This window comes from Sorex fumeus, unplaced genomic scaffold (genome assembly GCF_029834395.1).
Source record: "Sorex fumeus unplaced genomic scaffold, SorFum_2.1 ptg000075l, whole genome shotgun sequence".
Lineage (NCBI taxonomy): Eukaryota > Metazoa > Chordata > Mammalia > Eulipotyphla > Soricidae > Sorex > Sorex fumeus.
This window is the reverse complement of record NW_026606132.1, coordinates 5179030-5206949: the sequence shown is the minus strand read 5'-3', so window position 1 is coordinate 5206949 and position 27920 is coordinate 5179030. Positions and strand designations below refer to the sequence as shown.

The 27920-nt window shown below is 44.2% G+C and overlaps 1 protein-coding gene across 1 annotated transcript; it reads left to right on the top strand.

Moving 5' to 3' along the window:
* Positions 1–2943: 2943 nt before the first annotated feature.
* PLAC1 (placenta enriched 1) lies at positions 2944–26083 on the top strand. The gene is made up of 3 exons (XM_056130231.1): positions 2944–3536; positions 25658–25881; positions 25965–26083. The coding sequence occupies exons 1-3, from the start codon at positions 2944–2946 to the stop codon at positions 26081–26083; spliced, it is 936 nt and encodes a 311-aa protein (XP_055986206.1).
* Positions 26084–27920: the final 1837 nt, after the last annotated feature.

The following is a 27920-nucleotide window of genomic DNA, read 5'->3' as shown; positions in this document are numbered from 1 at the left end:
GAATGTCCTGTATGAAGGGCACATGGGGTGGTTAGATGAGTGCCAATGATTGGGTTGGGGACAACTGTCTTGTGTCTGAGGAGAAATCTGGGCTTTCTCTAATTTGATTTGGATTGCCCAGGAGAGGGAAGAGGATATAGGAAAGAGGCTTGAGTGAGGGACAGGAAACAGAAGGTTTAACTGCCTGCCCCAGCACACAGCCTTAAACGTGGGTCTTTCCTAGACTCTGAAAAACAGAAATGGAAGAGATGGAGTGTTTCTTTGGTTTCTTCCAGAAACTACTTAAAGGAAGGGTTTGTTCAGGGCAAATAGGCCCAGACTCTGAGACAATGTTGAGGGAAAAAAAAGGGCAAGAAAGGAGAGATGGAGTGATTGCTCCAACTTCCCAGAGGAATCACAGCAAACAAGCAACATTCTGGAGCAAGCATTTTTTGAAGTCTTCAATCATTTTTTTAACCCCAGACCAGCTGGCATCAGAAGTTACTGGGTTTGGGTTGTTGTTTTCTTTTTTTGTTTTGTTTTTTGTTTTGTATTTTGGAGCAGTAAGAGGGTTGTTGCTGCTGCTTCTGATTTTGCTTTGTGAGAAACAAAAGAGCAGTCCCAAGAGTGACATTTCAGAAGGAACAGAAAAGACAGGAAAGAGACAGGGTAGACCCTCTTAGGCTTCTCCTCACACCCCAACACCCCGGAGAGTGAGAGATAGGGAGAGCGCCAATGCATTTTTCTAGTGGGCTCCTAAGGCCATGGCTTTCATTCCAGTATGGAGCAACTTCATCAATATCAAAGGAATGGAAAGAGCTGCCTTCTGTCAATGAGGACAAAAGGAGGAAAGAAATGGCTGGCTATTCAAAAACATAAAAATAAATTTAAAAAATGGCTGCTGTGGGGGGAGGCTTGAGAGATAGTACAGCGGATGGGACACTTGCATTGCATGAAGTCAACCTGGGTTTGATCCCTGCCATCCCATATAGTTCTCTAAGTACTGCCAGGAGTTATTTATGAGCACAGAACCAGGAGTAATCCTTGAGCACTGCAGGGTGAGCATTAAAAAAAGAAAAGAAATGGCTGGGTGGCATGCCTTATAGCACAAGGCCTCACAATAGGCAATTAATAAAGGTTGGTAAAAGAAGGAATTCATATCTAAATGCCCAGCTCAGTAGGCTGGGCATTAGCTCAGCAGGGGATAAAAGCAGAACCCTGCACTTAGCTTAGTTACACTTACTACACTTACCTACAACTACTTAGCTCAGCAGGGAGAAAAGCAGAACTCTATACTTCTACGTATATATTTCCTTCAAAAACCTAAGCACTTCTCTGAATTCTGTCATTTTCACTCTGAAAATGAAAAGGGAGGATCAAGGGAATAGCTCAAAGTCATGGGCATTGTATTTAGCATGTGGGAGGCTCGGGTTCAATCCCTAGGATCTCATGGTACCCAGAACACTGCTGGGAGCAAGCCCCAGTACCCCAAGCAATGAGCCAGAAGTAACCCCTGCAACAGCACTACCAGGTGTGGCTATAAAACCAAAACACAAAATCAAGAAAATGAACAAAAAAACAGGGTCATGAGGCTGGGGATGTGGCTCAGTGGTAGAGCTCTGGCCTTGCATGCATAACACCCTGAGTTCCTGCACGGCAAAACAACAACAGCAACTAAATACCTTGAGGTTGGGGATATAGCTCCAAGGACTGGCAAGGACTGGCATGTGGATGCCCTGGCTTCAATTCTTGGCACTGAATGGTTCCCTTAACACCACTACAGTGGCCCTGGTAATATGGAGGTCTCTAACATATGGACACCTGAGCACTGTTTTAGAGACCCTCCCCCCTCCAAAAAAAAAAAAAGAAAAAACAAACAATGCCTTTTTGTTGTTTCAATTGAACTAGTTTACAGAATGTCTCAATTGCTGAATCAGGAAGTCTTCTGATCAAAATAATTTGTGAAACATGTTGCTCACTGGAAATAGACAAGAGGGAGGGTTCATAAATGTGGTATATGGAAGGCCCTGAGGTCCTCAAAGAGGGCAATGTTAGAAGCTTTTATTAAACTGCATCTGTCTCCTAATGTAATGTTTGGCCTAAAACCATCTTTTCTCGTGGGGGATTGGAATTACACACAGAAGGATGCCCTCTCTCTGCTAACATAGATTTTCAGTCTATGTGAGATGGAGCAGTGTTTGATACTGAAATAGCATAGTAAAGTTGCTTCAAGAAGTCAGTGGCTTCATCTACACAAATGAGATCCCCAAGAATGACACTGATCATTCAGCTCTGGGCTAGAGTGATGGTGCAGTGGTTCATACACTTGCCTTGCATGCGGCTGGCACTGGTTGAATCCCCAGGACCACATAGGGTCTCCTGAACACCACCAGGAGAGCCTCTGATCATGGAATCAAGAGTAAGCCCTGAGCACTGCTCGGTAAGGCCCCCAAACCAAAAATCTAAACCAGTAAAATAATTCTCTCAGGGCTGAAGAGAGAGTTCACGGAATAAGACACTTGCCTTGCATGCATCTGTCCCAGTTCCAACCCAAAATAAATCCATTTTAGTTCTCTCTTACAATAGTGATTTCCCTTTTTTTCAGTTGATTGAGGTTTCATTGGCAGCTGAAATGTTACATGACGTCTACACTGCGATGATTTAGTATGCACATGTGTTGTGAAAAGATTCCTCCCACCATGTTAATGAACATATCCTCACCTTCCATACTCATTGTTTCATTGTGTTTTTGCTTGTTATCCTAAGAACATTTAAGTTATATTCACAAGGTTTATATTCTTTTTTTCATGCTTTAGGAATGACCTTTTGTTTTCAAAGATCAGCTCGGGTTTGAACTTGTGAAGGGAAATGAAACAATTTGCCTTTTGTGTCTTTGTGTGTTCTAGAAATCCCCACCAGACAGCTTCCTGTGTCCTGTGCCTGGTTACCTGATCAGCAGCAAGGATGAAACTCTTCAAGTGCCTCACGGGGATGGTCATCCTCATGTCTGTGTTTTCCGTCTACTCAGGCCATAGAGCAATGACCGTTGTCTGCTCCATCGACTGGTTGATGGTCACAGTCCACCCATTCTTGCTGAACAGCGATGTGTATGTGTACTTCCACGAGTTATATTTGGGCCGTGGTTGCCCTGTCAACCACATTGAGCCACATATCTATGAGTTCACCTACCGTGTTACTGAATGTGGCATCAGAGCCAAGGCCATTTCTCAGAGCACAGTTCTCTACAACACCGAGTTGTACTATATTTCAAAAGCTACATCATCTAAACACATTATCCCACTGGCATGTGCTGCCTCCCGAAAGTTCTCATGGTTCACTCCACCCTTCCCTGCAGATCTACCCAGGGAGAGAGGGATCACAGTCCAGAATGACGAAACAGCATATGCTGTGTTCTCATTGGCCCAGTTCACTCACAGGCCCCAATGCGATTGTCCACCTTTTGTTCATAATGAACAAGGGCAGACCTCTCAACAAGCAGAGGCTGCAGGGCCAGACCCTACACTGGTGCCTTCCCTTATGAATGTACCTGATCATTGGTGTCTTCTCTCAGATGATCTGCTTGGGCCATGTGATGCCCAATTCTCCTGAATATGTTGTTTTTAAGATTAAATATCCATGGTGTACTGTTACCTGCTATGTAACTGTACTTATAGCTTTCTTTAGGATGCTTTAGCAATGCTTTGAAGTGTTCATTTCATTGAACAAATGTTTATACTTATATCTCATTTAAGAATAGAATAAAATTCTTTGGGCATAATAAAGAACAATTGGGCATTCTTTTTTAATTTTATTAAAGCACCATGATATACAAAGTTACTCATAGTTGAGTTTTAGGCATACTATGTTCTAGCACTGACCCCACCACCACTGTCAACCTCCTATAACCATGGTTCCCAGGTTCCCTCCCAGCCCACCCCCAGCCTGTCATCTTGACAGGCACATCTTTAACTTTGGTGATTATAGTTTGGATATCATGTTTTCAGTGTTATTGACTGTGGTTTGGATATTTAGCTATACTACTGGAGCGATAGCACAGCGGGTAGGGCGTTTGCCTTGCACGCAGCCAACAATGGCCGACCCGAGTTCGATTCCTCCGCCCCTCTCGGAGAGCCAGACACAGTAACAACAAAGTCTCCAATGGAGACGTTACTGGGCCCGCTCGAGCAAATCGATGATCAACGGAAGGGCCTTTACTTTTACTTTACTTACTCCTTTACATAACCAGTGCACACGAATCCCCTTGGCCACTGACTCCCAATACTTCATGTCTGTCTCTTCTCCCCCCCCCCCACTTTATTTCTTTGATTCTCTGTCCCTATTCTCTGGGGCCAAGGGTTATCTAGACATCTCGCCTTTAAAATATTGAAGTCCTTTCTCCAGTTATTCTAAATATAACATGTAAGTAAAATCATTCTGTCTTTGTCATACTTCATTTAGCATGATTATCTTCCAGTTCCATCCATATTGCAGTGAATTATGTGAGTCCATCATTTCTTACAGCTGCACAGTATTCCATTGTGTATATATGCCATATCTTCATGATATATTTATCTGTCATTGGACACCTAGGTATTCTTTTAAATAAGGAATTTACCATGGACGAGGAACTCTCTCATGTGCTTAACAAATGTTCTGGCCTGGTGTCTTCTCTCTAGAATGACTTGCTTTCTTTACAGTTCAAGGAAACTGAATCCCTACCTGTATGTTCCCAGGCACCTTACACTCCCAGAACTACTCAATTAAGTACTTAATTATGCTCTTTCTTAGTTTGATCTACGTCTCTATCTCTCTTCCTTTATGAAAGCCATAATGTGATATCAAAATTTCTATATCCTCAAATATACAACGAATCACTCGAGTCACATCCCACCAACTAGATGGTAGAGCTCTTGAGATCCAGTGTTGGACCTCAGACTTTAATCACAGATTTACAGTACTTTGAAACTAGTTTTGTTTCCTAACTTGTGTGACCAGAAAATGTTCACCCAAGTTTGGCTATTCATTAGCTTTCTCAAAGACTTGTAGGGGAAAGGATAAGTAAATTTATTCAACAAATAGTCATTGAGGGCTGCTAAATTCCAGGCATCATTCTCGGCAGCAAGGACAAGTCAGCAAAAATCTCTATTTCTCCAAACCTCACTCCAAACCAGTGATGATTAGCATGATTAGCACCCAAATAGGTTAAGAGTAATTCAGATAGTGACAAATATTAGAAATAATTTAATGCAAGGTGAGACGTAAGAAATCAAAAAAAGAATCAATATGGTCAGGAGATGCCTCAAAGGACTCATAATTTGAACTAAGTTTGAATGTGATGAAGGAGCCAACCCTGAGATGACCTGGACAGAGATAATTGCAGAAGTAGAGCCACTGATTAAATCTCTCTGCAGCTCTGAGAGAAGCACTTTTACTACATTTGTTTTACAAAACAAGAGGCGTTGTTGCGAGAGTACAGTGGGTAAGGCAAGGGTCTTGCATGAGGCGAACCTGGGTCCAATCCCTGGCACCCATATGCTCTACTACATATGCTCTACTACAAATGTTCTACTAGAAGCTATCTCTGAACACAGAGCTCTGAGCACTGCTGCTGTGCCCCCTCCCCATTAAAAAGAAAACCAAGGCATAAAATGACTAAAAAATTCTGTCCTGGGGACAAAGGTGTGTCTTAAAAGGCTAGCTCATATACCTTGCTTGCCAGAGGCCAAGATTTGAGCTCTAATTTGGCACCATGTGGTTGCCCAAGCACTCCCATGAGCAACAAGCTGGTAGCACCACCAGGTGTGGGAAAACAAAAACAGAAAAGACCAAGGCCACATACCTATGAAAAAGTAGAAAACGTTAGTATAATGTTTGTACATGATAATAATACTATGTACTTTAGTACTGGAATAGATATTAGAACAGAGCCAGAGGGACAGTACAATGATGAAACAACACGCCCTGCGTGCAGCCAACAGCAATTCAAATTCTGAGTGCTTCACAGGGTCGCACAAGTACCACCAGGGCTCACAGCAGGGTATGAAGAAAGAAAAGAAGAGTGGGGCTAGAGCAATACCACAGCGGGTAGGGTGTTTGCCTTGCACGCGGCCAACCCGGATTCGATTCCCAGCATCCCATATGGTCCTCTGAGCAGCGCCAGGAGTAATTCCTGAGTGTAGAGTCAGGAGTAACCCCTGAGCATCGCCGGGTGTGACCCAAAAAGCAAAAAAAAGAGAAAGAAAAGAAAGAAAAAGAAAGAAAGGAAGGAAGGAAGGAAGGAAGGAAGGAAAGAAAGAAAGAAAGAAAGAAAGAAAGAAAGAAAGAAAGAAAGAAAGAAAGAAAGAAAGAAAGAGAGAAAGAAAGAAAAGGAGGGGGAGGGAGGGAGGGAGGGAGGGAGGGAGGGAGGGAGGGAGGGAGGGAGGGAGGGAGGAGAAAGAGAGAGACTGGAGAGAGTACAGCAGGTAGAGTGCTTGCCTTGCACTCTTGAACTGCCAACCCTACCATCCCATATGGTCCCCAGGGCACTGCCAGGAGTGATTCCTGAGTATAGAGCAATGAATAAACCCTGAGCATCACTGGGTGTGACCAAGGAAGGAAGGAAAGTGGAAAAGTGAGTAGGTTCCATTATTGGCTTAGTTAATTTGGGCTGCTGTAATAGTGTAGCATAGAGTAGGCAGCTTGTAAACGACAGAAACTTCTTTCTCCTACTTCAGGGATCTTGAAGTTGGAGATCAGGGTGTTAGCATGGTCAGGATCTGGTGAGAGCCCTTCTCCAGGCTGCAAACTGATGGCTTTTTGTTGTATCCTCACAAAACAGAAAGAAAGAAAGAGAATTGTCTGGGATCCGTTTTATAAGGCTACCAATCGCATTCATCAGGGTAGACCCCTCCTGACCCAAGTTCTTCCTGAAGGTCAACCCTTAATACCATTCCATTGGGAGTTACTATTTCAACAGATGAATTGGGGGAACACAGCCCTTCAATCCATTTCAGTCATGGTAGTTGAAGAGACATAGTTGTTTAATTAAAAATCATCAGCCTAGGGCCAGAGGAATAGTATAGCAGGTAGGGCACTTGCCTTGCATCTGGCAAGCCCAGTTTCCCATCTCCACCATCCCATATGGTCCTGCCAGGAGTGATCCCTGGGCATAGAGTCAAGAATAAATCACGAGCAATGCCGAGTGTGCCCCCCCCCAACAACAAATAAATAAATAAAAATCATCATCACCTAGGGAGAAAATACAGATGTTAAGGCACTTTCCTTGCATGTTCCATGTCCTGGTTTTGTTCCATCTCTGGCACAAAATATGATGGTCCTCTGAGCACCACCGGGGCTCATTCTTGGAATAACAGCCAAGAGTAGGCCCTGAGCACCACCAGATGTGGCCCAACATAGTCCAAGGCACAAAGATAAGGAGTTAGCTAATCGGGAAAGAGAAAACAAGGAAAAAGAGCATTCTTTGGGAGTATAAGCCCTGGACAGGCAGAATCACTCTGGTTAGAGAACAGATGCTAACCTAGGTGAAAGGAGATCAAGGGAGCAGATGGAAAAGGAGTTGAAGTGTAGGAAGAGATGTAAATGATAACTTAGTTGGAACTTCATTCATTTTAGCCCATCAGAAAGAGTTCATGATTAAAAGATAAACTGAGTCATACAGACATATTTATTTAGAGTGTGGAGTGCTCCAGGCCCTAGAGCAGAGAGCACAGGCTTCATGGGTGAGAGGGAGGGGCACGAGACTTGAACTTAGTGCTCATCTGTCTGGATATATGTGAGAAGGAAGCAACTGAATCAAAGATGTGACGTTTTAGAGCCCCAGAAATTCAGAAGGCAGGGATTAAAACCTGGGCTTAAATAAGGAAATTGGAATGCGGATAGAGGATGAGGTGAAAAGGTCAGATAGAATGAATTTGAGATGATAGTGACCTCCGAGTGGACATGTCTAGGAATTCGCTCAAGAAAAGGAGTTTAGTTGAGCTTCCTTGGAAAATAGTATGGAGATTTCTTTTTTTTCTTTTCCATTTTTATAGCTTTGAGGCCACACCCAAAGATGCTCAGAGGTTACACTTGGCTATGCACTTAGGGGTTACTCTTTGCAGTGCTCTAGAGACCATATGGGACACTGGGAATCAAACCTGGGTTGGCTGCGTGCAAGGCAAGTGCATTACCAGCTGTATTATCTCTCTAAGCCCAACAGTGTGGAGATTTCTTAGAGAAATGCAAATCAAAACAAGAATGAGATTTCATTTCACACCAATGAGAATGACATACACCAAAAAGTCTGGAAAACAACTTGTGTTGGTAGGGCTGTGGTGAGAAAGGAACGCTCATTCATTGTTGGTGAGAATGTCATCTGGTTCAACCTCTATGGGTAGCAATATCAGGATCTCTCAGAAAAATAAGAATAGAACTCCCATACAACCCAATGATACCTATTTTTGGCATCTACCCTAAAAACAAAAAACATTAATTAGAAAGTTATATGTATACCTATGTTTATCGAAGTGTTTAGGATGCTATCCAAGATATGAAAACAACTTGAATGAATGGATGAGATGTTGATATATTTATATACATATATATCACAACATATATATATCACAAACACAATAATAGCCTCTCCACACAGCAGGTATGGAGAAAGAAAAGAAGAAAGAAAGAAAGAAAGAAAGAAAGAAAGAAAGAAAGAAAGAAAGGAAGGAAGGAAGGATAGTGATTCATTATATATAATGTAATATTATTCAACTGTAAAAGGACAAAAACACGCCATTTTCCACAACATGGATGGAACTAGAAGGTATCATGCTGAGTGATATCAGTCAGAAGGAAAAGGATACAGAATGATCTCTTCCATCATGGAATTTAAAGATACATAATAAGGGAGCAACAAATGGCCAAACACTATAGAACCCAATACTGTTTTTGGTATGAGACTGCACCTGGCAGTGCTTAAGCTTCTACTGGCTCTATGCTCAGGGATCATTCCTGGTGGGCTCAGGGGACCATACAGGGTGTGGGGAGAAAACCCATGTTGGTCATCTGCAAGGTAAGTCCCTTATCCACTCTTTCTCTCCAGTCCCAACCAATAATTTTTTTTTGCTTTTTGGGTCACACCCAGCGATGCTCAGGGGTTATTCCTGGCTTTGCACTCAGGAATTATTTCTGGCGCTGCTTGGGGGAACCATATGGGATGCCAGGGATCAAACCTGGGTCGGCTGCATGCAAGGCAAATGCCCTACCCGCTGTGCTATCACTCCTGCCCCCAATAATGGTTTTTAGTGTAATAGAGTTTATGTGTGACCCAGTGATTCTACTTATTGACATCTACCACTCCAACAAAAACATTAATTTGAAAGGATGTGTGCAGTGGCCAGAGAGATGATAGTATATTGGGTAAGGTGCTTGCCTTGAACACAGCTGACCTGGGTTTGATCCTCAGCACTCCATATTAGAGTCCCCTGACCCTGCCAGAAGTGATTCCTGAGCACAAAGAGAGAAAGAGAGAGAGAGAGAGAGAAGAAAGGAAGGAAGGAAGGAAGGAAGGAAGGAAGGAAGGAAGGAAGGAAGAGAAAAATGATATATGCACACTTATGTTCACTTCATTCACTTTAGCTCTAAGTACAACAGCCAAGATACAAAAACAAACCAAAGTCCGATGACTGATAAAGAAGCTGTGGGATATTTACATAATGAAATACTATGCAGCTAGAATGGAAAATGAAATCATAGCGTTTGTTGCAATGTGAATGAAACTGGAGGGCACCCTGTTGAGCAAATAAGTCAGAGGGAGAAGAACAAATACTGGGTGATCTCATTTATCTGTGCAATATAGAGAAACAAAACAATATAGAGAAACAGAGCAAGGGATAACCAGTATCTAATGATGACAAAGCCTTGGTCTTACAAAACTGAGATCACCAAAGAAGGAGGGGACGGACAAGAAAGAAGAGAAGTGACATAAGGATATAAGTGACATAAGGATAGTGGTAAAGGATCTTGGGCACCGGTGGTGGCAATGGTGCAGTCATGTGGTTACCTAAATATTCCCAAAAGGAGAGAGAGGGAGAGAGCAAGAGTGATAGAGAGAGAGAGAGAGAGAGAGAGAGAGAGAGAGAGAGAGAGAGAGAGAGAGAGAAGGAAAGTGCTTGCCATAGAGACAGGCTGTTTGTAACTGTGTGTCTCATGGTGATTCGATAAAAAAATTTAATTTAATTTAATTTAAAAATAAACCCAAGTAAAAAATGTTTTAAAAAAAAGAAAGAAAAGTTAGGAGCTCAAATAAGAGGCAATTACTGGGAAATAAAGATTGAGGGAGCTTATATGATTGTAGGCAATCAGAATTCTGGAACACTTTAGCCTCAGGATGCAATTGGAAGAAGAGGCACCAAAGAAGACAGAAGTGAAGCATAAACACAGAAAAGAGTCAGGGGTGTGATTCAGCAACAGATTGTATGCCTTGTTTATGCAATACCCTGGTTTCAGTCTTTTGTACCAAAAGATCCCCAAACACTGCCAGGTGTGGCCCCTACACACAGTTGTATGTGGCCTAAAAATCTAAGGCGCTAGAAATCCTGCATTTTGAATTCACTAATTTATTTGCCTTTTGAAATGTCACTCCCAAGGGCTGGAGCAATAGCACAGTGGGTAGGGTGTTCGCCTTGCACCCGGGTTCAATTCGCAGCATCTCAAATGGTCCCCTGAGCACCGCCAGGGGTAATTCCTGAGTGCAGAGCCAGGAGTAACCCCTGTGCATTGCTGGGTGTGACCCAAAAAAAAAACAAAAAAAACAAACAAACAAAAAAAAGAAATGTCACTCCCAAAGAGAGTTTCTCTTCTTTTAGTATGGTGATGTTAATTGCCATTTTAAGGGGCCACAATTTAATAAAATCATGGGTAAAATATTACCGCACAGGATGAATCACACTTGGGATAACAATAAGGAACACTTTATTGCCATCAAGAGAAACTGAGCATTTTCACCTTTTTTTCTTTCTTTAGGAAATTCAAAAATGTCTGAAACCTTGTTTGTCGATGATGCAAAAATTAGAGCCACAATGATATTTTACACCCATAAAAAGAAACTCTAAATAACATTTAAATATTTTTATTCCTATAAAAATAAAGTTTTATTCCAATAACCTGAAAACAGAAAACAAGTTTTTATAGCTGTGTAAAGTACATGAAAATGTTAAAAATTCCTTAACTTTTATCAATAGCCTGTTTGGGAGATGCTAAAAATATCCTCATCCCTCCATTGCTCCATTAATGAAAGGTCAAGTGTTAAACACATTCCTGCCCACACACATACCCCACATTTATAAGAAATACATTTTCAAGGATAATTGCTTGTTAAAAATGAAAGGCCCGGAACCCCATACAGTCCCTCAGGCCCACCAGGATTGATCCCTGAGCACATAGCCAGGAGTAAGGCCTGGACTGCAGCAGATGAGGCCCCCAAAACAAAAAATAAAATAATTTTGGGGGCTGGAGCAATAGTACAGTGGGAAGGGTGTTTGCCTTGCACGCGGCATACCCGGGTTTGATTCCCAGCATCCCATATGGTCCCCTGAGCACCGCCAGGAATAAGTCCTGAGTGCAAAGCCAGGAGTAACCTCTGTGCATTGCCAGGTGTGACCCAAAAAAAGAAAAAATAAAGAAATAAAATACTTTTTGTAAAGGGAAGGCTCGGTCCAGAGAGATACTACAGCAGGAAAGGCCTTGCCTTGCATGCAGCTAACCCAGGTTACATCCTCTGCAAGCTGGTCCCCTAAGACCAGCCAGAAGTGATTTTTGAGTGCAGAGCCAGGAGTAATCCCTGAGCACCACTGGATATGGCAAAGAAATAACAAAAATGAAATAAATTAAAAGGGGAGACTAATTTTTACAGAAAACTTCCTTTCTTTTTTCTTTAATTGTATTTATTGTTCATCCCTAGGTAATTCTTGTTTGATTTCTCTTATGTCCTGTTTACACTGGAAGTACACTGGTTTATTCCTCAAACAAAGGGAAGAGAGGAAGAAAGGGATGGGAGAGAGAGAGAGAGATGTGATTTTCTACAACTTTTTCCAAAAGACAATAAATTTGGTAAAATTTTAGCTCATAAACCTACTTTGGCTATCCAGTGACAAGGTCATCTGTATTCATTTACCCCAAAACAAGAGCATTTATTTCATTGAATTTTTATTTAATTAATTAATTTTAATGTTTATTTTAATTTTACTTGAAGCCCCATGATTCATAATGCTATTAACGATAGGATTTTGTGCCTACAATGTTCCAACACCACACCCTCCACCATGGTCTCAAGGTCCCCTCCCAACCACTCCCATCGCCCCTGCAGTGCTAAGCTCAGTTCAACAACTGCTTGTTATCTCACAGGTCTGTAATCTGGCCTTGACTTAGCTGGGGGCCTCTGCTTCGGGACTCTCCAGAATGCAGTCTTCTGAAGACTCTGCTAGAGTTGGACAAAAAACATCCAGGCAAATTCCAGTGACTGCTGGCAGGAGCCCTGTCCGTTGGTCTCTCCGTAGGCTTGCTGGCATGTCCTTATGTAAGACGATAACAAGTATGAGGATGAAGAGCATGACTAGGACTAGTATGATAAGACGATGATGATAACAATGATAAAAAGAGAACTGCAGGTAATGTGAAGGGGAAGGGAGGGAAGAGGAATGGAAAGGAAGGCAAAAGTGAGATGTCTTTCTGAGGGCCAGAGAGATAGTATGGTGGATATGGTACTTGCCTTGCATGTGGTTAAACCCAGTTTGAATCCCACACTAATTATGTCCCACCAAGCATAGCCAGGAGTAAATTCATGAGCACGCTGGGCACACACACACACACACACACACACACACACACACATACACAAAGAAGAGAGCATTTTTTAGAAGAGGTTACTGATGAAGACCACCTTCAAAGCCAAAGAAAACAAGTCCATAAGGTAAATAATATGAAAGAATTAAACTGGGTAGACAGCCTAATGTCACTTCTAATATTACTCCTGTAGATAACATAAACTCTGTCAACAGTTCTTTAATTTAGTAGAAATCTAATCAGACCACAATCTTTCATATAATTCAGGATTGGGTGTGTGGGGGGGTGTTTTATGTTGTATGTGCATATGCATACACATGGGTATATTGGCATATATAATATATTCTATATAATATGACTATATCTTATACATTATTACATATGTGTTTACATAGATTGTTTCTATTATTTCTACTCAAATTTCTATTATTTTATATTCTATTTATATTTCACATTTTATTATATTTTAATTATGTAGATGTAGTGTTATTAAATCTTATATTTATATATTTGTAAATATAATCAATTATATATTTCTATAATTACAATAATATTTAATATTTTGTAAACATTTCTATTTCTGCTACACTATTCATATTACTTGGAGAGCCCGGCAAGCTACCAAGAGTATTCGATATGCCAGACACAGTAACAACAAAGTCTCCAATGGAGACGTTACTGGGCCCGCTGGAGCAAATCGACGATCAACGGGAGGGCCTTTACCTTTTTTACCTTATTCATATTACTGGCATATATTTTATATATGCTATCTACATCTATTGTTATTATTCTAACATACCTTATTTTTTCTTTTTGTTTTTTGAATCACACCAGGCAATCAATGCTCAGGGGTTACTCCTGGCTCTGCACTCAGGAATCACTCCTGGCGGTGCTCCAGGGAACATATGGGATACAGGGAATCGAACCCGAGTCGGCCGCGTGCAAGGCAAATGCCGCCCTACCCGCGCTGCGCTCTGCTATCGCTCCAGCCCCACATATCTTATTTTCAAGAGGCAGAAGTTTTTGCTTTCTGTTCCCCATCACTTAACACTTCTTTGTTACTCAGCGTTTGGTGAACTCTTGTGAGTTACCTGAAGGGCAAACGAAGTAGGAAATCAAGTAGCTCACAAAAAGACTGGGAATGCAGGAAGTTTCATAAACGGTTTTTTGGAAGCGAAGCCCTCCCCATGCCTCGGTGGCCCCATAGCACTCCCTTGAAGGTGTTTTCTAACAGGCCTTGGGGAATTGCTCTGACGCAGAGAAGTAAATTCTAAGACTCGTCAAAAGTAAAGGAACATTCGAAAGTAGACTATGGACTGAACATGTTTGCCACTCAATGCCTCTTTTGCAGACCACAACACCCAAAAGGAGAGAGAGAACACAGGGGATTGCCCTGCCACAGAGACGGGGGGATGGGGGGGATGGGGGTGGGAGGGATATTATCCATGGTGGTGGAAAATGGGCACTGGTGGAGGGATGGGTATCTGATCATTGTATAATTGAAACCAAAGCACAAAAAATTGTAAATCTACAACTTTAAAAAAAAATAAAATAAAATAAAGGGGAAAAAAAAAAAAAGTAAAGGAACATTAAAGAAGTCCTGCTAGAGGCCTAACCACCGTCAGAGGCAGAGTGTACAGTTACGAGGAAGTAGATTGAAATTACCCAACTTATTTTCAGTGTTATTTTCACTTTGTCTCACCCCTCACACAGACACACACAGACATACATGGACACATGCGCACGTGTGCACGCACGCGCACACACACACATACACGCAGTCTATTCTATAAACATGGAGCTCATGCAAATTATTTTTCTTTTAAAGTTACTTAAGATTTTCTGACTTGTAGCCAACATATCTCTTCCTAGCAAGAATTCTTTGAGATTTTAAGGCTGTAGCTCATCTCTAAAACGTTCTTTCTCAGGTAGGGGTGATCTGTTTTCTAAACTGCATTCACATGACAAAGAACAAAAAGAAACCCAGTGCGGGAGAGACCCATCCTACTGCAGTAGTGAGACTGGTTCCTTGGGGATGAGAGAAAAATCCCAGCTCATCAAGGGTAGATATCTAGTGAGGTATAGGAATCCAGTCCTATACGAACTCCCCATAAGAATTTACAGTCCGCCAGCAAACCAAACCAGTCTCTTCAAACATCTGACTTTGTTTATGATCCAAACTACACATTAATTCTCCTTTTCATTTCATATTTCATCGGCTAAGTTTTCATCTCCACGAAGGTGGAGAAATCACTCTCCTGATTATGTTCAGATGCACCCAAAGCCCAAGATACGCAGTGATATTTGAGTTTCAGCGAATGCAGGGAACATTTCGGTTGCCTTAGCTACTCTCAGTGTTGTTTTAACGTCAGGAAAATATTTCATGACTTTTTCCAAAGCTGCCTATGAAAAATAATGTTCTCCTTTTGCATCTTTCCCACTAGAAAACATTCTGCCTCTGTTGAGGCGTGTATTTCCAACCCTCTGATGCATCAAATCAGTATATAATGTTAAGTTTCTGGATTTTTTCGATGAATTTTGTTGCTTAATTTTACTGCTAAGTTGGGAGGGGGTAGTTATGGTCTGTTTTTGTTTTGTTCTTTCCTTTTCATGTTTTACCGGTTTTGTGGGGGGTTGGTTTGGGGGCGGGGGCAAACCAGAAAATGCTGTGGACTACAACAAGTTAAAGGCTCGGGGTCCTTGTGATGCTGAGGATTAAACCCAGGCCTTTAGTGTCAAACTTGCTCTCAGCCTGTTGAATTGTGTCCCTGGAACTTTACGGATATTTTAAAAACATTTTATGAGACATTTAAGAGGAAACTTATCTGCTTTTAAAGACAATCTGCTTTTAAAGACAATCAAGTCCTAGTCATGTGTGAGGGCTGGATAGTACATCAGGTAGAGCGCTTGCCTTGCATGTAGCTGATCTGGGTTCGGTCTCCAGAGCCCCATATGGTTCTCCAAGCTTGCCAGGAATGATCCTTGAGCAAAGAGCCAAGAGTCACCCCTGAGGACTACCAGGTGTGCCATCTCCCCCACCAAAAGGAAAAAAAATATGTATATATAAGCATATGTAAGTGTGAGAGAGCGAAAGAGAGAGAGAGAGAGAAAGAAAGAGAGAAAGAGAGAACATAGCAGAATAGCTGCTGGGAGTATCTAGCACATTACCTGACATTTACTAAACAATATTTTTCTATTCTTCTTCCCCAATAAGAAAATTTTCTGTGTGTCATGGGAATGGGATATTCTAATTATTCAGGTAGCTGTAGGTTTACCAAAGCTTTGTAGTTTGTAGAGTTCTGTATAAGCCAAATGAATGTGTTGAAAACACTCTTCCAGGAGTTATGGAGATAGCTCGTGGCTGGTGAACATACTTTGCATGGCAAAGCCTGGATTCAATCCCCCAGCACTGCATGGTCCCCTGAGCACTGCCAGAAACAACTCCCTGAGCAGAGGGCTGGGAGTAGATCCTGAGTGCCACAGGAATCAAAGGGAGAGGGGAGAGGGAAGAAGGAAGAGAGAAGGGAGAGGGAGAGGGAGAGGGAGACGGAGAGGGAAAGAAGGGAAGTACAGAGGAAGAAAGGAAATGAGTGAGGGACAAAGGAAATCACGGAGGAGAAGAAAGAGAGAAAAGGAGGGAGGAAAGGAAATGTTGTTTTCTTTTATTAGATATGGTGTTATAGAAGTTTACAAAAGTTTATGAAACTAAACGTGATAGGGCTGGAGCAATAGCACAGCGGGTAGGGTGTTTGCCTTGCATGCGGCCAACTCAGGTTCGATTCCCAACATCCCATATAGTCCCCCGAGCACCGCCAGGAGTGATTCCTGAGTGCAAAACCAGCAGTAACCCCTGAGCATCGCCAGGTGTGACCCAAAAAGCAAAAAAAAAAAAAAAAAAAAAAAACTAAACGTGAGTGAATACGATTCAACAGGATAGAAGCCTGGGCAATAATAGTGCAGGTGCTTGCCTTGTCTGCTGTCCTGATCAACTGACAGTCACAGGCAGTGGGCCCCACATCTCTGAACACCATTTGGGAGTCCCCAAAAGAAAACAAAATAGAAAAAGGTCTTCAGCATTATGGTATTTTCTGCAGCATGGTATTATAATATTTTCTAAAAAAAATTTTAAAATATTTTCTACATACATAATGGAAATGCCAAACACTGTATTATTTGCAACAAAATATAAATCTTGGCAACAACACACTGATACAAAATGATCCTTTAATTAGATTCACTGATTAAACTTTATATGATTTAAAAAGCAAAATAACTGTCAGGCCAGAAAAACTTAAGTGCTAGAACTATGCATGAGTGAGGTCCTAAATTCCATATGACACCACATGCACCCCCAAGCCCAGCAATGCAGGATGTGGCTCCCATAATAAAAAAAATTTTTTGAGGTCCAGAGAGGTAAGTTAGTACAGGGCTTAAGGCACTCACTTTGCAAGCAGCTGACCCTGGTTCAATACCCCGTACCCCATATGGTCCCCTGAGCATCACCAAAAGTGATAACTGAGCACAAAGCCATGAGTAAATTCTGAGCACTGCTAGTATGGCCCCCAAATAAATAGAAATAAAGCAATTTGAAAATCAAAGAAGTAAAAATTCTGTTTCTGTTAGATCCTACCCCCTATTTGTATAAGGTCTTGGGACCTTATTAACCCTGATCAGACGCTAACTAAAACATGAAGGCCCCCTGGGTCAGATTTGTAACCTCTGGTGAGCATGGGTGTGAGTGACCCCTAGTGAGCACCACACCTATAATTTGCGCATCTCAACTAAGAGTGTGAGCCCCTGTGAGCACTTGTGCCAGTACCGATGTCAAAGGAACACAAACCTCCATGAGCACCGCGGCCCAGTGTATGAGCACCCAAGACTGATGTGTCACCCCCAGTGAGAATGAACTCCAGCTTAAAACACATGTGCTGGGCTGGAGCGATAGCACAGCGGGTAGGGCGTTTGCCTTGCATGCGACTGACCTGAGTTCAATTCCCAGCATCCCATATGGTCCCCACCCCTCAGCGCCGCCAGGAAGTAATTCCCAAGCGCAGTGCCAGGAGTAACCCCTGTGCATCTCCCGGTGTGACCCAAAAAGCATATATATATATATATATATATATATATGCATAAACACCACAGCCAGGTGTGCAGGTGTGTGGTTGTAACCCCCAACTTTTCACAGCAACAATGGAGAGAATGGGGTAGGAAATGTGCCTAACTCCTTTGCCCATTTCCACTGCTCCTCCCACTCCATAATCTATTTGTCCTCAACTGCAAGAACCCTATTTGTCCGGTGTAATCTTCAGCTTAATTCTACCATATTCACTGTCCATCGAACATCCTCTGGGCCCCTGAAACAAATCCCTTTCCCAATCCATCTAATTCCACCTTCTGTTCCCAAACCACCTTGAACCTTAAACGTATAAAATGATAGTGTGGGTTTTACAGTGTTTTACAGGTGGTGCTTGATAGCCTCTCAATTAAATTAAATTTTAAAAAGCAATTTAATTCCATATTATTAAAGGGAACGTGTTTCAAACTATCTTAAGGCAACTTCTATTAAGCCACCCATGCCAGCTCTGGGTTAAGACCCAGGGGTCACCTAAGCCAACTCTTGAGGATACAGCCCCTTTCACCCCCATTCTCACTGCCTCCCTTACCTCTTTTTTTTTCTTTTTGGGTCACACCCGGCGATGCAGAGGGGTTACTCCTGGCTCATGCACTCAGGAATTACCCCTGGTGGTGCTGCGGGACCATATGGTATGCTGGGAATCGAACCTGGGTGGGCCCTGGTCAGCCCGCATGCGCTCTACCCGCTGTGCTATCAAGCCAGCCCCTCCCTTACCTCTTTGCACTGATTTGACAAATAGGTCTTAGATACCTATTGATGTTCCTGCGGAAAGTGCTAAGAAGATATAGACCAAACATGATTGCCACTCAATTCCTCTTTTGCAAACCACAGCACCCAAAAGGAGAGAGAGAACAAAAGGGAATGCCCTGCCACAGAGACAGGGTGGGATGGGAGGATGGGGGGTGGGAGGGATACTGGGATTAGGGGTGGTGGAGAATGGGTACTCGATCATTGTATAACTGAAACCCAAGCACAAAAATTTGTAAGTCTATAACTGTACCTCATGGTGTTTCACTAATAAAAATAAAAACAAAAAAAGAAGATACTGGGACTGGAGCGATAGCACGGCTGGTAGGGCGTTTTCCTTGCACGCGGCCAACCCAGGTTCAATCCCCAGCATCCCACATGGTCCCCTGAGCACCGCCAGGAGTAATTCCTGAGTGCAGAGCCAGGAGTAAACCCTGTGCATCGCCGGGTGTGACCCAAAAAGCAAAATAAAAAAATAAATAAATAAAAAGAAGATACTTATAGCATATAGGCCCTACCCTCTCAGAACTTCCATTACACTAGGAAGAGACACTAGCTTTATTAAGTGATGACCTGGTTAGAGTCCCATAGGCCAACTCGGACCATCTGAGAAGGCTTTCTGGAGAAGGTAACAAGTGAGCTGTGGTTTGAGAGGTGGATAACAAACATCTCCTGCAGGTAAGCATGAAGAAGAAGTGGCTCAGGCAAGGGTATAACCCCGGGACAGGGACAGACAGGAGGGGTGGGGGCGGTGAAAGGAGTTGAATACCACATTCCAGACTTCTGCTTTTAGTCATGTACTTTTTGTGGCCAAGATGGATATGATCAAAGTTTTCAGGCTGAATCTAGGGAACCACAAAACACAGTTAGGGGGTGAGTGTGAACACCTTGAATGGCAGTTGAGTGGTGACGGGAAGTTTTGAGCAAAAATACATAGTACGAGCAATCTCTTCTCCTTCTATCCCCTTCCTTTTTTCCCATTTTTCTTATTTATCTCTTACTCTTTTTCTTTTTTTTTTTCTTGGAGGAGGCACACCCATCATGCCATCATGCTTGGGGTTACCCCTGGCTCTGCACTCAGGGATCACTCCTGGGGCTCGGAGGATCACATGGGGTACTGGGGGATCAAAGCTGGGTGGGCTTTCTGCAAAGCAAGCACCCTACCTGCTGTACTATCACTCCAGCCCACCTCTTTTTTATTATTATTAGTGAAACACCATGAGGTACAGTTGTAGATTTACAATTTTTTGTGCTTGAGTTTCGATTATACAATAATCAAATACCCATCCCTCCACCAGTGCCCATTTTCCACCACCATGGATAATATCCCTCCCACCCCCATCCCCCCCATCCCACCCTTCCTCTGTGGCAGGGCAATCCCTTGTGTTCTCTCTCTCCTTTTGGGTGTTGTGATATGCAAAAGATCCAGCCCACCTCTTTTTCTTTCTTTTTCTCTCATTCCATTTTCTTTCTTTCTCTTTCTTTCCTTTCTCTCTCAATTTCCTTCCTTCCTTTTTTCCAAAAATTGTCATTGGCATCTGAAATGCATTCTCGTTTGAAAACTATTGCTTGTTGTTTGAAAAGCACAATTTCTATTTAAAATAGATGATGTTTATGCCTTACCATGAAATAGAGTTAGGATACCACACTGGAGATTGCAGAACTTCTATTCTTTCCAATAATATAATTCATTCATCGAACACTAAAGTAAAAAAAAATGACATCCCGTGTCACACTCTTTCATTTACAGAAATAGAAAACAACAACCTGCTTCAAAGATTTAACAAATGAATTTTGTCCTCCAGGGTGAATGGCATTTTTTAAACAATTACTATGATCCTTCCTTTCTTTTACCCTGCCCCCAACCCCTTCTAGTTCTCCCCCTTTCCTGCCTGTGGCCTAGACAGTCCCTGGGGCCCCTCAGCTGAAGGAACCTTGAGCCCTGAGCTTAGGGCAAATATTAACGTCAAAAACTGGGTCCAGGACTCCAGTCCCCTTTTCAGGCCCCTGGATTGGGCGGGGCGGGGGGGTGGGGAGGGTTTCTGGTTGCCTCTGGTTTTGCTCTGGCAAAATCCCATCTGATTTTAAACTACAGAATTTTTAGGAGACAGAGGGTTAAAAATAAAAAAAAAAACATTTTCTACCAGTCTTAGCAACTCTTTCTCCTGGGCCTTTTTTAAAAAAATGCAAATAGTTATGTTAGGAGGACAAGAATGAGAGTTATGGGGCTTTCTGGAGAGTTCAGTGTTAACAGCTTTAAGGTAAATGTTTCAGTTAGACATATTGACTTTCTCTCCTTCCCTAGTTCAACAAAGTATTTCATGGTTTGGAAAACATAGCAGCATCTGGATTTTAAACAAAGCTAGCACCCCTTAGCACCCTTCAATTTCCTGCTCCCTTCCTCCTCTCCACCAGATATTATTTGTGACCTTCACACACACACACACACACACACACACACACACAGCCCCCGTGCGCTGCCCCCCCCCCCAAAAAAAAACGGCTTCCCTTTAATGTGGCAAGATCCTAAAAGTGATGTCACTCAGACTTGGCAGGTCTCTGGGCTTTTTACAGGACCTCCTTGGGGCTAGTCACTTTGGGGAAGGGGGAACGCTTGTTGTTTCAATTTTGTTGCTGTTGTTGCTGTGCTTTACTTTTTGAGATAAATGGATCCACCGACTGTTGAAGTGTACTTCTGCCTCCTGAAGCAGGATTGCATATGCCATCTTCACAATCATCTCTAATGGTTTTCCCCTTCTCCCTCTCTTTCTCACTCCGACGGGAGTCTCAAGGAAAGGGCTAGAAATGTCAGAGCAGAAACCTGATCCTTCAGGTTGATGCTGAAAGGGAGTGACCAAATGGAGCCTGAGGCGACACTTGAACTGTGGTCTTGGTCCCCCGTGCAATGGGGTTTCCAACTCCGCAGCCCTCTCAGATAACTCTTGGTTTGGGTCTGTTCACAGTATGCTGAGCTACACAGGACGAATGATGCTGTTTTCTAGAAGGATTACCATGCAGGGCAAAGCAGGGTTTCCACCGGGGCAGCAACTACGCTCCTTGGCTGTAAGCTGCCTATGCGCAAAGGTCCCATCATTTCTGTCATCTGAGACAGTCTGATTGAATGGGCAAAACTCCAGAAATAATTAAGGCCACAATAGTACACACCCAGCAAGAACAACACTCTGTGTTTAAAGAAATCCCAGCAGCATTCAAGGCAGTGGGTCTCCACCTTTGAGGAGGGGTGCCAGATCTAGAAATTAAAAGCAACAGCCATCCAGGATTTACTAAGCCCTTCAACAGAAAGGAAAATGTTACAAATTCATTCAGTTTTTTCCTGGTGAGATCATGGGGGTGTGAAAAGCTAAGATCTGGGGAAGGGGAAATTCCCAAAGTTCTAAATTTTGCAAAGAACTTTTTTTTTCAAGTGATAGCTTATTTCACAAATGAAAATATAATTTACCAAAGGCCGGTATCTTTTCTTGTTGCTTAATCTAACAAAAGGTCAAGTATTATTCTATTGTTTCTACTCACTACTAGCCTTTGCTTGAACCCTGAAAAAAAATAATCCCTTACAAATAACACAGTGGAAGCTTCATAACATGATTCTAGTTGTTTTCTTTCGGTTAAATCCGTAACTCTATCCTGATTTTATCTCTCTGAAGACTTCTGGATATTTACAGCATAAGAAAAGTCTTGTTTCCCTAACTCAAGGCCTCCGTGACAAGAGTAATTATAAAGACATTTCTCTTTAAAATGAAAAAAAAAAATAAAACTCGAAATCCCAGAATTTTTTATAATTTAAAAATAATAATTTATTTTTCTAATGTATATTTTCCGAGATTTATTCGCAATTGCCTTTCAAAAAAAAACTCCAAAAATAATTTCAAATGCCTTGTACCTCATGTGACTTTTTTGCTGAATATTGCTCATCTAATGCTAATTTATTTTTCTCAGCTGCATTTTTAGACCTTTCAAAGCTAATACTAACCGGTCCTCCCTAGATTGACTGCAATTATTTATCAAGGTCACATCTAAAGGTTTCGTGGCAGAAAAAGAGAAATATCTTTTAAAGTGCTCTTTTCCTGAAAATGCCTATTTGGAGACAGTATTTCAGAACTAACAACAATAAAAACTATGAATGGTGTCCATTTTCTTTCGGATTCCCTGCTTCAAGGGCCTTGATGAGAAGAACTTGCTGTTGCCTAGCTGATGAGCGGTTTGCCTGGGTTCTAATGCCAGGTTGAGTTTCTAAGCCCTCCGTTCGGGAAATTTGGCCTTGGGAAGTGCGGGTGGGCCTCTTAGACTGAGAAACGCTTTGCAAAATCAGGGTCGGCGTCAGAAGTCCTAAGTAAAAGCAAGACTATTCCAGACACATAGTATTGGGGCCGCAGGGGGGGGGGGACGGGGGGGGGGTGAATATTGTTCACTGGAGTAAATCCTCAAGCCTGCCCTCCCTCACTTTCCAAGGCCTGTAGCCATATTACTCACCCTCCAAGAATTCATCAATATTCAACTGGCTCCCGACTTTGCTGATGTAGCAAAAAGAGCTTAATAAAGAAAACTGTGGCAACTTTTCTTTACCGGACTCGCTAGAAACTCCACTTTTATCTTGAGTGCGATGGAATTCTCAGTCCTACTAATCTAGGTAGAGAGATGAATGACTACGTGCAGCAAGAGCAACTCAAGTAAATTTACCCACGAAGCCGAGCCTTAAAAGCCCAGAAAAGTCTTTCATCCCAAGGACACTGGAGTTTTATAAATGATCTATCTGAGGATTTAGAAACTTGTTCAGTCACGTCTGACAGCTCGGCAGGCTTTCAGCTCTGTCCACGAAGACGAGGTTTGAGAACTTTAATAGAGAAACTGTGTAGTTCGGTGACATTTTTTTAGTGTTCCACGATGCCGCACCAATCACTGTAGTTATAAAGTTACATTAAAAAAAAAAAACTTCCCTGAAAAGTCAAGCCTTGGTCTGCACAAATCTTTTCGGTGAAGTTTAAAACACACACACACACACACACACACACACACACGAGTTTTCCAGACGCTGAAAGACTCCACTCTCCCTCAGTTCACCGCCACCCCCTACTACCCCCCCCCAAAAAAAGTAGCCCCCAAACGCTGCAAAAAGTTGCTCAACGCATATAAGGCCCGGGGTCTGCGGGCGCGCCTTTGCCAAGAAATCAAGAGTTTCACATCAGAACTCCGGCCACGGCGACGAAAACGCCGTGAGGAGTTAAGTAGCTCCAGAAACTCGGGAAGCGAGCAAGGCGGGTTTTGTTTTCGTGAGCGGCCGCCGTTGCGTGCGAAGTGTGTGCCGCTTGCTGCTATTTTCTTCGGGCACCTGGATTTTTGTGTTTTGGCCCCCAGCGCCCAGAACTCGGGCCAAAGGCCACCCGAAGCCGCAGCTCCCCTCGGGGAGCGCAGGGGCCGACAGGACGCGGACGTTAAGCCCAGGGCTCGGCTCCCCGGGGCTCCCGATTCTCCCGGCCGGTCCCACAGCGTGGGCCCCAGCCGCGGGGTAGCCGGGGCGCTGGGAGGCTCGCTCGGCTGCAGGCGCCCCACGGCGCCCAGGGCTGCCGGCAACTCCCCGCCGAAGGTCGGCGCCTCCACCCACACCTGCCCGAGGCTCCCGCCGAGCGGGCGGCGGGGAGGGAAGGGGGCACCGGGAGGGGGGCACCGTGGCCGCTGCAGGCCAGCGCTACCCATTGCTCTTCCCACGCACACACAGTGCACTAGGTTCAAGCCCCGCTGGCTCGTCGATTTGTTCCACCCGGGGACTGGAGAGAGAGAGAGAAGAAAAAAGCCGCGCCCGTTTTCTTAGACAGCGTTCGGGCGCTCAGGTTGCCACCCTCGCAACATGTTGATTTCATTTTACACATCTCCCCGAAAGTTGAAAGAGAAGTTCAATGAATGTCCTTTTATCCACCCCTGCACACACACACCCCCTCCCGAAATACACCTCTATTTAACAACTGTTAACAAATTGCAACACTTGCTCGCCGCCGCGCGCTCGCGCTTGTGTGTGTGTTTTGTGTATGTGTGTGTCGCTGTGTTAGCTGCATCATTTGAAAAACTGCATGCATCTTATAGCACGCATCTTCTAAGGAAACCGACAGCCACTGACTTACCTTCAGTATCGTTCTCAAAACCTAAAGAAATAAACTCTTCGTCGCCCACTTTTCTTTTTAAAAAGCTACACCGCCTGTCGCATTTTAAAAAGATTTTACCCTACCGCCCCGCATCGGTCTAAAAATCAGTTTCCCTTCGGGGACTGGGGCTGGTGTAAGGATGGTTCCCTCCCTTCGTGTTCTGTTCCCCGGTGCAGATGGCGATCACAAAGGGGCTTTCCTCGGCCCCGGGACGTCCCTCCGAGGGCGCTTTGCTGGGTGACCAAATCCTCGGAGTTCGGACAAATCAAAACTGCAGCTTTTGGGGGGAACGGCGCTCCCCGCTCACTCCGAGCCCCCTCGCACCCCACTTTCCTCCCCCAAACTCTTCCAGGCACCTCCAGGAATCAGAGGCCGGGGTTGTTTTTGTGTTTTGTTTTGTTTTGTTTTGTTTTAACTCAAGTCATCCGGGCTCCCTCCTTGCCATCGCGAGGGACCAGGGGACGCGGCGTGGCACCTTGGGGTGCAGGACTGTACTACCTCGTCAGCCCCCCTCCTCACTTGGCACTTTTCCCACCTCTCTCTCCCCCTTTTTTCCCCCCTTCCTGAACCCCCCCGCTATTCCGCTGGCTCTTTTGCTATTCTGGGCGCCCGGTGCCCTTCTCGGCCCTTCCCGGCAGCGGGCCAAGGCTGTGGCGTCGAGCGCCCGCACCCCCACCCCCCTCGCCCCGTCTTCCCCTTCCCTCCCGCTCCCTCTTTTCCCCTCCCCCCCTTCCGCCCCCGGGCCCCCGAGCGGCGCGGGGGGAACCGAGGGCGGGGGCGGGGGGCGGGGAAAGCGCCTGGCCACGCCCGCCGAGCTGCCTTTTTCTAGGGCCGCTCCCAGCCGCTCTCCGCTGGTTGCATCGCTCGCCTCCTCGGTGCGCTCAGCTCCAGCCCTGCTCCGCCTCCGCCACGCTGCTCTCCGGGCTTCACCCGCCGCCGCCGCCGCCGCCGCCGCCGACACCGCCGCCGACGCTGACGCCGCCGCCGCCCGCCAGCCAGACTCTCGGTCCCGGTTGCTCGGCGCCCGCCTCGGGGCGCCCTGCAACCTCGACCGTTGCGGCCCCGCTTTCTCCGTGTCATCTCCCCACCCTTCCCCGCCGTGTCTCTCTCCTCCCCTCCTTTCTCTTTTTTTCTAGCTCTCAGCCGCCGCCGAGCCGCTCCGCAGGAAAATCCCAGAAACCTTTGCAAAGAACTGACAATGAAATTTAAGAAGTTCTTCGATTTCGGCGCCATTTTCGAGTGGAGCGAGAGGTAACACGCAAGTTTGCCTCCTCCTCCTCCTCCTCCTCCCCCCGCCCTCCCAGGGTCTTGGTGACCGGTGTTTTTCCAGACCGTAACGCGGGTGACGGCTGATGGCGGGGTGGGGGAGGGGTGGATCTGGTGCCCACGGCGAGAAAACTTTCAAGTTAGCTGGGTGGGGGGGTGGGTGCGAGGGTGGGAAAGAGTCCGGAGCGCGGGTGAAGGGTTGGGCGTTGGAGCACAGCCAGGAAATTCTAAGGAAACGGCTTTGGGGCGGGGGGAGGGGAGAGCAGGAAAAAAAAACTGAGTTAGGGGGTGCGAGCGACAGTCAGCCGCACCAGGGTGCGGAGACACTGCCTTTGACAGACTGGTAAGGGATTTATCTTGGCTCCTAACTCCATGCAGTGAAAAATGTCTTGGGAATAAACGTGTGATTCATTTTGGCATTGTTTCCTTCTGCCCCTCCCCCATGAGAACTTTTTCCCCCCCTCCCTCATTAGGAAACTTGACTTTGGCCAACAGAGGCACTAAGGCGCCGCCAAGGGAAGATTCTGCGTGCAAAATTAGAGGAAGAAGGCGTGTGCAAAATTAAGACAAAAGGTGGTAAAATAGGAACTGAGGAAGATGCGTCTTCTTTGGCTCCAAAAAGATTTGGGCTGAGCCTTTCAGTCCCCAAGGGGCGGGGGCTATTGGGCAACTCGCGAATATTAATTCTTTGTCTTTTGTAACAGCCCCTGACCTCCTCCCAGCGTGCCAAGATGCCTCTTTGGGATCCGTTTTCGTAAGTTTATTTCAGTCTGCGGAGAAATCGCCGCAGCACGGGAATGAGGTGGCTTTTTAGGAATGTAAGTCGTTGTTCTGTCACTAGGAGAGAAGAAAGGGGTTAAATAAAAGGGAAAAAAATAAATCCGATTCTTTCGAGTGTGCAGAACTGATCTGAAAAGGACCTTTGCCTTTCACGCCATTGTTATTTCTAATGAACTTTTGTTTCTTTTCAGTACATCTAATAAGGAAATGTTAACCTCGCGATGGCTTGTTAATATCTGATGTGACGATGAACGTATTTGTGTGGAACAGAAAAAATTCATAAAGTTTATACTTACTGTACATCTACTAAACATGTTTTTATTCTTTTTAAGGGCAACCAAGGACGTTTTTCTCCATTAACCTCAAGTTGTTGGTGAATAGCGTAGCGAAAACAAGACAGAATTTAGAAACAATTATATGCTTCAATTTTAGGCAGTGGGGTGTAAATTCTTATTAATAACTTTGGTAAAGCCGCATCTCAGGTTTGGTGTTATGAATTCCCCAAAACATTAATGAGAGAACTTAATATCATTTTCCACTCAGCACATTTCATCCAAGAATAAAGAGGACACATCCACTGAGCTGGTTTTGAAAAAGCCGACATGATTTTCAAATGACTTAAAACAGGAGACACATACTCAAAATGCCTTTTTCCTTGTAAAGCCATTAAAGTTGGGGCTGCTTTTTGTTGTTTTCACTTTCAAGTTTGCAACTACAGACTACAGGGTTGTTTTTATATGCTTAAGTGAATATTTCATTTAAACCAGCAGGGGGGAGTTGGGAGGGGGAGTGTGTGTAACTTAACTGCTAATGTGTGTGCATTTTAAAGAGGGAAAAAGTGGTATCTAATGAGTTAATCATTAAGGACTCTGCACAGTGCCGGCCATTTCAGGATATGAAAGAGTTTTTTGTGGAGCTGTTTGAGACAGGAAGGAGAGATTTGACCATCAAGCCGTTTAAACTTTTTGACTTCTGATGGGCGGGGCCAGGGGGACATGAGAGATAAATCAAATAGAAAGAAGTTTGAGTAACAACTAGTCATCATC